The 11,067-nt window shown below is 42.3% G+C and overlaps 1 protein-coding gene across 1 annotated transcript in view; it reads right to left on the reverse strand.

The window, feature by feature from the left end:
* CNTN6 (contactin 6) overlaps nt 1-10,311 on the reverse strand; it is a gene marked incomplete at its 5' end in the record, with an annotated part of 54,483 nt that extends 44,172 nt beyond the window's left edge. The window contains 3 exons of the mRNA XM_010141935.1: nt 792-973; nt 8,517-8,619; nt 10,108-10,311. Coding sequence (XP_010140237.1) covers nt 792-973; nt 8,517-8,619; nt 10,108-10,311 — 489 coding nt within the window. The remainder of the gene's footprint in view (nt 1-791; nt 974-8,516; nt 8,620-10,107) is intronic.
* Nucleotides 10,312-11,067: the final 756 nt, after the last annotated feature.

Here is an 11,067-nt window from a genome sequence, read left to right on the forward strand (position 1 = left end):
AATTGTAGGCTCAGTCTGGCTTTTTTCTCACAGTTACGTTTTATATTTTTTTCCTTCTGTTTTGAAAGATTTATGATGTAAAGAAAAGATGTCCCTTCCTATTCATGTCAAGATACATTGCCTTCCCGGGGTGTTAACAATGGGGCTAAACAGCACATCATCCACCTGGGCTACGAGGGAGCGTCACGCATGACGGGGATCACGGGGTGTGGATGTACGCAGGAAGGGAACGGGGAGAGGAGAAGTTTCACGGAATTATTGTGCTCCTCTTTTAGACAAGGAGGAAGGTGAGGGAGGCAGTGGAATGAGTTTCCCCTGCCTTGCCCTCGTCATTTTATAGAGCGATACAGTTCAGCTAGAAGAGGAGGTGGAATAATCTTACACTCACATGAACCAGAACCTCATGAATCCTTCCGTGATCCGCAGTTGGGGCAGCACAGCTTTACACTGCTGTGAGCTACTGAGAGTAAATCTTTTTGCCTGCCCTTAATGTTTCATGTAAATGTACCAGAAATTTCTTTCTGCCTCATATTAACCTTAACCTTTCCTGCATTAACCTTTACAACTTCATCACGGTACAGCCCACATTTTCAATCTGAGTTTTAATGTAAAGTATCTTTATTTGCTGAGGATGTAATTCAGTGAAGGTCACTGCAGACCCCCAATCATTTTTTAACCAGCTTAACCTGAACTACATTTTGTATCTCCTGTGAGGGCCTAATAGACTTCATCTACAAAACACATCTGAACTCCACCACGAGAAAAGAAAATTAATTAATCAGTCTGCTTACCATAGACAAATAATTGACCTCTTGCAATGTTCCTTCCTCGAATGTTTCCTGCGATGCACTCATAAGAGCCTTCATCTTCTTGCTGAACATCTGGGATTTCAAGAACTCCTTTAGCCTTCTGTTCGATTTTCTTTGGCAATGAGTTTCCATCAGACCTCCTCCAGCTAATACTGGGGACGGGACTGAACAATTACGTTTCATTAGAGGAAAAGAGAGAGCATGTTAGAGCAGAAAAGAGATAATGCAAAATACTTTTATAGGAGTAATAACACTTAAAAAAAGAAATCATTTCTGTTTCTAAGAATGACATACAGAGTTTCATAACCTGTCCAATTTATTTAGGGGCACAAGTCCAACAGCAGGATGAAGTTCTCAGTTAATTCCATGATTGCTTCTTAGGCCAATTTGGATTTTCCCCACTGTATCTCTTATTTCAGGTTCAAACCTGCTTTTAAACACCGTGACACTGAAGGAATGACTCCAAATAAACACCATAGAAGCGCTGAATTATTGACTGGTTTTCAGAGCAAAAAAATTCCCTGTGGCATTAGAGATGTTTTCACACCTCAAAATAGGAAACGTTGGACAAGAATTCAAGGGACCTAAAAATACCAATTAAATCTGGGTATAAAAAATGGGAGCCAGGGCAGAGGGGTCAGACAGACGGTTGAGTGAGGGAGTGGAAAACGGGAGACATTGAGGCTGACAGGAGACAGTGACAAAAGAGAATATTTCTTGTTTCATGTTTTCGTGGCTTTCTATCATTTTCATTTATATTTGGCTCAACGTATTCTATACAATTAAAAAAATAGTCAAGTGTGAAGGCAGCTATAAATACATCCTGGATTTCTGGTGATACCACAAACCATATGAGCCTCACTTCCATGATCTATTATGTCACCAAAACACTTTGAAATATTAATAGTCTTGGATTTCACAGTAGCTATCTGGTTCTGCAGACTAACTGCTGTTTCTAAGCAGACGAGCAGTTCTGGTTTGAACAGCTTTTTACAAAGGCTTTGGCTAAATACTGACTTCCTTCACATTGGAAATAACATCAACCCCACGCGCTTGGTACTGGTCTTGAAAACACGACTTTCATGAAATTAGAAGAGCCCATGGCCCTTGTCTGCGAGTCCCCAACATCTCCGGCCACCAGTGCTGACTTACAAAGTGTTTAGTCTTTTTTAACAGAGGCTGTAAGTACTCACAGCTTAAACTATTTAGGTCCCTGGTTAAAATCCTTGTTTATCTACCAAAGAAATTAAGCCACGAATACAGAACAGATGTTACTTAACACAGGTAAACTTAGGCTTAAATTCTGCATTTTGAGTCTGCGTGGCTATGATGTCCACAAGCTCACCCAAAGCCAGAAGAACAAGGACCTGGGAGAAGCGAGAGGACTCAAAGCAGTATTGAACAGCTGGGCAGATGTTAACAGAGCAACCACAAACAAACAAAATCCCAACAGACTATTACTGGAAAAAATTCCATCTAGACCACTCGAACATACAACTTCTAACAATCTCATAAATTTGCCAGTTCTGCATTTAAGCTTGAAACACCCCCAAGTTCTGACTCTTACACCTTTCCAAAACAGCTGAACAATTTACTGTGGCTGGGGGAGCCTGGGACACGCCAGACCGCATTCACCAGTGAGAGAGCAGGGACTTCTGTCTGCCATTTTGGTTCGAGACCTACATAGCTGATAAATTCCACATCTTTTTAGACACCAGTAGTTGTCACCACCACCTTTATTAATCACACTTCACTATGAGACCAAAATCTATTTCAGATGCAAACTTGTTGACTCTTCTTCCTTACTAGGAGCTGGTAGGGCTTGTCTGTTTGCCTGTTGACCTGTTAAAAGGCGCCGCCTCCTCCACAAATCTTGCATGACATTATTCATGCAGAATTTCTGTAAACCAAGGTACCTGTAGCTATTGAAAAGAAACGCAGCTCTCGTGCAGAATAGGTCTGTCCCCTGCGTGCCGTTCTCCAGTCAGGAGAACAGCCAGAGGTATTTTACAGGCTTGTAGTAGACGGATGCAGACTGTTGCTGATGGGAAGGAGAGCACGGCTGGCTTTTCAAATGCTCTGCATATTAAACAGTGGGTGAGCAGCTACCGCCTGACAGAAGCATGCAGTGCATTCAACGCCAGAAGCGCTGAACTACTTTAACAGCATCTCCTCTATTTTTATTTTATTTTTTTTGTAACAAAGAGATTAAAGGAAACTAACAGCTCTGTGGGAGAAGAAAAATGACAATTAGATGCATTCATTCATGCTCCACTACTTGAAAGTGCTTCATCTAAATATTTCCTGTTCTATCAGCCATTTGTTTTCTCGCCGTGCTGATGGTTCATGAACAAGGAAAGTCTGTGTTGACGCCGAGGCCAGAGGCAGGGCTCTGTGGAAAAAGGCCCCTTCCGTCAACTTGTCAAGTCCAGTTTACCAAGGTTTGAGCTGAAGCTGCTGTCCTCTTTTCCTTACCCACGCTACATGCTTATAATGACATCCTCAGGGATACGTCAAGGCAAACTCACTTCATTTTTGGCTGGACACGAGGGTGTTTGAAATGCACTGCCCCAGAGGTGACCTGTAGCAGGATGACATACAAACCTCAGTCTGGTTCACCAGCTCTGCCCTGTTTAAATGTAAAACCTCAATAAAGAGTTAACAGCACTTGGTTTTCCTGCCAGGGAGTTTTATCAGCAGAGGTAATTCATTTGTCAAGCAGCAGCTCCTCACCAGCCTGAGCTATAGGCTGAGTGAGCAGGTTGCAGGAGGATCCACAGCTCAGCCATGTGCCATCACCCACAGGAAGGACCTTCCTCATCTCAGCAGCTCCAGAAGACCTGCATGTCTTCATCGACACTGCAGACACCTCGCTGTCACGGGCTTTCCAGTGTCGTCAGTCACTGGCATTTTGCAGAAGGTGTTTTTTTTCTGGATGATTCCTCCTTCTCCTGAGGTAGTTAATATTTTTGTAACAGCAACTATTCCTACAGGCCAAATGAAACTTTTTGAAGTAAAAAAAAACCCCTGAATTTAAAGTTCCTTTAATGAAATTGCTCTTGGTAACAAATAATTTGTTTTGCAAGTTGATGCTTCAAGAAGTAAAACTGTCCTTTAGGTATAGGTAGATGTATACAAAACCTAGTTTAACAAACACAGCCTTGTGAATTCTTGGATTGCGTCGCATCATCGTGTTCTATCATAGGCCAGAATCTGACACTGCTGCACAGGCTCGTGCCTTCCCAGGCAGACTTGGTGGGGTCTTGCGACGGGTGGGTCTTCTTTCATTTAAGTCACTACCAATAACCAGATTAAAATAACTAACTACTTGGGTCTAAAAAGTTTTGGAATCTATAAAGAAACAATGAGTACACTGCTCAGATTTATTACACTTCATAGACCAAGTCTTGCTTTCACCTGAGTAAATAAGAAAACAGTACATAAACACGAGAGTGTCTTAGTACATAGATCCGCAGTTTATTTGAAACCTTCAGAGTATCTATGAGTATTAATTTAATTTATATTCTACCATACAGTGGCAGAATCACAAAACCATACGTTACTAGCTCAGAAAAGGCGATGGAGAATATTTTTTAGTTGGTGACAAGTCTTGTCACGCTGAACATGAAATTAATTTGTCTGCAGTATTACAGCCCACACCAAGATGAAGGTTCCACCTTTCTGCAGCAAAGCCTCAGCACCCAGATGATGCATCGCATCTGTGCCTCATCTTTCATCCCATGCATCCGAGGGCACTTCACAATAAAATTAAATCTATGGCTTCGGTAATGAAGACCATGCTTAGTTACACAAATGAGACAAAGCTGAGGTTCAGAAGCTGCTCTCGTGTCTGTGTCGGCTGCTGACACAGGGAAGAATTAGGATCCAAGGGGCACCATAATTAAAGCACTCAGGCTTCTAATCATCCTGATGTATTACTTGCGAAATGGCAAAGAAACAAAGTTTTCTGAAGCCTGGTATCGTGTGTCAGTCTCCTGTGGTCACCAGCCACTTGCCTTAACTAAGTTAAGAGAGGATCTTCCAGAAGTGCTTGTGCATCCCTTGAAGTACAGATCTCAAGGCATTATCTGCAAAAATAACAGACTTCTCTGGTGGTGGCAGAAGTCATTCATATATATACGATTTTAGAAACCCGTAACTGGTATTTTTATAGCCTCCTACACAAACTCCTTGAGAATAGACTAGAACATCCATCTCCTGAAGAAGTGAGGCCTATTGAGGTACGTTTTGTGAAGTTATTTGGTAACTCCTTCGCTCTGTGATTATCTACTCTTACTAACAGCCCCTAGAAAAACCTTTCCCTAAATGCATTTAGGGGAATATGTGAGGTCTTCCCACGAAAAAAGTGAGTATTTGGGGTTGAAAGAAGTTCTGGTTTGTATTGTCCCATCTGCAGGGATTCTGAACTAATTGTTTCCCTTTCTTTGAAAAGAAAATGAAGCAAAATGTAAAAATCAGACAGTTTAATAAATGGTGTTCACCAAACAGGGGAAACTATTCTCCTTATTTTAATTCCAGAAACTATTCTCATTTGTGCAACAGGAAAAGAGAGTTAATTTGAAAAAAAACGAGCAAAAGCAGCAGAGCAACTCCACTGGACATAACTCTTTCCACTGTACTCAATCCCCTCAAAGACATAGTGAACAATAATTTAGATGTATAACATGATTAATATAGCTTGATCCAAAACATGACTTTTAATACTGGCATAATATTAAACACTGTCAGCATAATGAATATTAGTGCAGAACATAAAGCCTCATCTCTTCTATTAAATTGCCACCGGCTGCGGTACTCGACATAGTCAAGCTACTATTTCATATTTCAGTTTTCCTGCTTTTAAAGAATTAAGCATAAGGTACATCTTTTTGCCTGCTTAGATTCCCTGGGCCACTGGTAGTTGCGTGCCACTTACACTCCTTCTGCCCAACTGTATTTCCATCACAGTGAGGACTAATTTATTTTTCAAAATCTTTTCTACTATTCACGGGCTCTGCTCTACTAGACGGGATCTAGAGTCCAGAACTGGCCCAAGTGCTTTTGTCACCTGGGATCCATCTCTCCAAACCCTCTTCCCAGGAAGAGGCACTGGCTCTTTAGCCCCTTTCTATATATTTTCCTCAAAACAAGCAAGAATTTATGACGGGGCTAGAAGACCTTTTGTGAGAGTCCATCTCAATATTTTCATGTAAACTGCAAAAAGAGCTTTGCGCCATAGCTACGTGGAAGATGCCTACCTCCGGGTGCCCCACAGCCTGGCTGAAGGAGGACTTCCTAGGTGGGTTTGTTTTTCCCCGCGACAGAGCTACGTGGAAGATGCCTACCTCCGGGTGCCCCACAGCCTGGCTGAAGGAGGACTTCCTAGGTGGGTTTGTTTTTCCCCGGGTAAAAGGCATCTGAAAGCTCAGCCATAAGCCTGTCCTCTTGTACTTGCGTTTTTAACTGTGGAAGTGCTTTTTGAGCAAGGTCCAATAGGTGTGATTTGCTGTTCTGTAAAGAAGAGATGCTATTTCTCTAAATACCATGAAAGTACTTTCATTTAAGACTTTCGGAGACCAAAACCACAGCAGGTTGCCTATAATCTGCCTTAGATGTGAAAGATTTCTGTTATTCATAGCGCAGAGGTAGCAGCAGCTGACAGCATTGTCTGAACCAGTGGACTAACAGTATGAATATAGAAAATTATGGATAATGGGAAAGCAGTTCTGAAATCCAAGAGAGATAATAACCGTTAGTGCTCATGGCAGATCAGAGGTACAGCTCAACAATCGCTGAGCTGAATTGATTTTAACGCAAACAGACAAAAGTAGAGGCGAGAGTTTTAGTGGAATTTTGGCATCTAAAGGTGCCGATGGCCACACTGCTGCATTTGTATGTACCTACCTACAGCCGTCAACAGCTGGGGGTAGGAAACTTGGGGCTTTTAACAACAGCACTAATCACTTACATACCTGTAGAAATCTGGCCTTCTCTAATAAGTTAGGAGCATTTCACCTGCAATCTATTTCTTCTCTTTTATTCACATAGCAATGCCAGCTCTGAAATAAAACTTTTTCGCGGCTTGACACATTAGTGAAAATGTAATTCAAGGCTGATCAGAGAGAAAAAGGCAGATTGAAAACAGCACAGTTCTGTAGGAGGACTGTACATATCAAAAAACCCGAGAGTAACTCACAAACAGCACCTCCAAACATGCACTAGGCTAGATGCAAATTAGTATATGATATTCAAATAAAATTGGGGAAGAATGGATTTCTGCCCTCGTGGATCACTGGTATTTACACAGTATAACTCCAGGGAGGTCTGGCAGCACTGGGGAAATGATATTAAAGCCGCATTAACCCTCTCAGCCTTTCCACTTGCCCAGCACAGCACAGGTTCTGTGCTCACTGAGGGATTTCATTATCTGCACAGCCTTTCAGTCCATTCTTTTTTTTCTCCTTTGGATATTCTCGAAATGGCAAAGCCTCTGTGCCACAGTAACACGACCCATCTTCACCCACTTTGTACATATCATTTACTGGTTCTGACATGCTTTTCTGCAGCCGTTGTATCATTGTTAAAGACTTTCTATGCAACAGATGGAAATGCGAAATGACAACTCGAAATGTAAAGCCTGCGCTGACTCACACACAATTAAGGAGGTATTTAAAGAGAAGTAGCTTGACAGTATCTGGAAAGCAAAAGCAGCTTTAGCAGGAGTGTTCCAGTCTGGTACTTGTTTCGGGCCAAAAAAATATGCATATGTCTTTGTATGTGGCTTTGTAGAAATATTCTTCATCCTTAAATAAAAATTAGCCCTAATATTAGTTTATATAGAAAACTCACCTGCAAGGGAGGGCCGTTTCCCATTTTATTAACTTTTTATTTGCTTTATTTTTCTACTTCCCAGAGCAGGTTCCAGAGGAACATTTGATTAATTTGTGCTGTCTGCAAGTCAGGCTTTTAACCTCTGGGAAAGCTCTAAACACTTTAAAAGCTTACAGCCTTAAAACTGATTGCCAAAGTAAACAAAGTAATAGAGGTCAACAATCTAAGGTTATTTTAGCTTTTCCAGGGAAAAGGAGGGCTCATTGGAAAGACTAGTTTTCACAGGCTGGTTGCACTTACTCAGTTAACCATCGGCTCTTAATACAGAGCACCCCTTGCTGTTGGAATTCACTACTGCTTCTGGAAAGGAATACGAGTGTAAGTAGCCCTGAAAAGAAGAGGGTGCTGAGAGCCACGTGAATCTGTCAGATCCGTTCTAGACAGCCCCTGTGCTCTTGAAAACCCAGCCTGTTTCCCTAAGCCTCACTCTTAACAACCATGCCACCCAGAAAAACACTCACATCCGATCTGCATCAAAACGGAATGTGCGGTTACACTGCATGCTGTAACCTGAAGGCAGGTCTCATCCCAGAGTGAAAACTTCTCTCAAGAAATACAGTCTTCATTCTGGTTTTCCCTCCTTCACCCACCCTTCCTCCCCCGCTTCAAGCTATAATCAAGGGAGCTTCAGTTATGGTATAGTTTCCTTCCTCATTTCCTTGGGAACACATTGCACAGACACAATCAAACCAGGATTAGTTTTACAACTTCACCTTCTAAGCACAAAAATTCTACTGTGCAAGTTAGAAAGAACCACCGCTTCTTACTGTAGAACACTGTTAGAGCCTACATTTTAATAAAAGAAAAAAATCTTACTTTCCGAGGGCAAAGCATTCCAGTTTAACCGATGAGCCCTTCGCTGCATATGTTGTTTCTGGAAAACGAACTTCAATCTTTGGTTCATACTCCCCCATCACACCTGTTGAACATCAAAACAGCTAGCACTCCAGGTGAGCCTCAGAGCTGCCTAGTACAACAGAATTCCAGAGTAAAGAAAGGCTGGCAGCGAGAATGTTAGAGCCTTACCTTCCACCTGTGGCAATCAGCACACGGCATGCTACGGAGCAGGCATAGCCTGCAGGGTGAAATTCAACCCAGCGATGAAAGCTTAGATGAAATCTGGAAGTTCTACACGCAGGAGAGCTGAAGATCATGACTTTAAGCCAGTTCTACGTGTACAAGTAGGCTATACTTGTGCATTGAGGTGTTGGAGATAATTTGGGGTTCACACCTCTCGCTAAGAGGTGTTAACAAGCGATGCCTTTGACATTGGTCACTTCACCAAGTGGCCACTTCTCAGGACCCTGAATAGATTCTGGGTGCAAGACAATTAGGGAATGCTCTGTGTCAGAAGTACTTGCAAAACACCTAAAACTTCTTTAAAACATCCAAAGGTGAGCTTCAGGCTTGAGGAAGGCAGATGTAGTTAGATGAACAATCACATTTCAAAATCTGGCTGAACATCTGATAAACACAGATAACCCGTTCTCAGTTTAGGGCAGACCCTGCACTGAAAATGAACCGATTCTTATTTCACACGTAACATGTTACAACTTGCACCGCTGCCTGTTTAGGACCCAATGCAGAGGCCAAAGTGAATGGGAGAAGATAAAGAGACTGGGAGAACAAGTCTAAGAAAAGGAATAGAGTGATGGAAAGAAAGAAAATAGGAAAGATCTTAAGCAATTAGTTACACTTGGTGCCAAATCATTAACTTCTGACCTGTGGAGCTATAACTTTGGTTTGGGTGATCTGCTTGAACGCGTTACAAAGCAGCACAATCTCATACTGGAAGTATTATTCTACAATGCAGAGCTGAGTTTTATTTATCCTAGAAATGTAACTCTCTTCAGACTTTTGTTACTGATTGCTGCCACTGCTTGGCAAACAGTGCAAGTATATTGAAATTTAGGTGAGCAAACTTACAAAACAAATTTTGTGTAAATATTTCCCGGGTATATATTTCTCACTGTGAACATTTAATTTCAAGTGTTGTCAGAAAGGTATTTGTATATGTGCAGGCAAGTTTCTCACCTCAATGACTCACTCTGAAACAGCCTTCTCGATTTGATATTTGAGCTGTACCACGATGATAAATATAGAAAGCTTTGCCAGATTTAAGCCTCATCCCTAAGATGAAAAATATTAACATACCATTTGACATTCTCTTGCTATTTTTCAACGATCTTGAGCACTGCTTTCTTTGCATATGTTTACCTCGTCGTCCCTGTTCTGACAGTTCAAATTTCATTTCAATCCAGCAGAAGCTGTGGGATCACGTCCCACTGCACAGCTTTTTACTGGGAGCCTTTTACCTCCAGAAGGCTGTATCAGTTTCCAGTAACTGGAGCTGGACCCGTTAGCGTTGTGCTGCCTCTCTGCAGCCGGGCACACCCAGATAACTTACCGTCCCTGCGGAGAGTGAGAGGTGTGGGCGGCCCCCGCACGCTTTGCTCTGCTTTGGAGTTAGTGACCACACAGGTGTAGTTGCCCACATCCGATGGCTCCACTTTGGCGATGTACAGATTCCCCGTGTCTTGTGACACAAAGCGGCGACTGTCTTCCTGGACGTACAAGGTATTATCGTTGAAGATCCATGTATAGGACAAGCCTAGAAAACATCAGATACATATCACTCATCGTTTCCGGTATAATCTGCTTAAGAGCGATATCACCAGTTGAAAGAACGAGTCACTTACAGGGCAAACCACTGGGGATGCACAAATTAGCGAAGGCAAGGTAAGCGATGCTTTAGTTTTAAACTCATTTCCAGCCACTTCAGAAGGTCACGGAAAGTTTTTTCCCCTGCTACTTTTCATTTTCCTGCTCAGCCTGTAATTAAGTAGGAATGGCAGCGCTGCAATGCCATAGGATGGCTGGTTTAGTAAATAATTTCTGTTTAGAACAGTTTTCCCCCTAAACATCCAGAGAGCGAATTGCCGGCCACAGAGTTACAGCTCCTTTCTTCACTCTGAATACGGAAAAAAGAAACTGGTAACGCAGAGCTTTACCATTCAATTCTTATGAAGGGGGGAACTCAACTGCACACAGATATTTTGGACATTTAATATTTGATCCTATTGTGCATTTGACCTGTCTTCTCATCTTCCATTCGCTCTGTGCTTCCTGTCCTATTCAAACTTCCTGACCCTCTTCTGCCACCTTTTCCAACAGTGTTACACAACGCTCGCCTTAATGACGTACGTCTGCAGTCTGAAATATTTTAAACAAATTTATTTGACTAGCCCACCCTGGAAGGGCACATCTCCATGTCAGCTGACCATCCAAGATCCTTACTTCTCAGAAGCCAGGTTTTGTTATATGGCCACCAGGACCGCAGCGAGCAGGTTCAGGGCCTACAACGGAG

This window comes from Buceros rhinoceros, unplaced genomic scaffold (genome assembly GCF_000710305.1).
Source record: "Buceros rhinoceros silvestris isolate BGI_N320 unplaced genomic scaffold, ASM71030v1 scaffold13898, whole genome shotgun sequence".
Lineage (NCBI taxonomy): Eukaryota > Metazoa > Chordata > Aves > Bucerotiformes > Bucerotidae > Buceros > Buceros rhinoceros.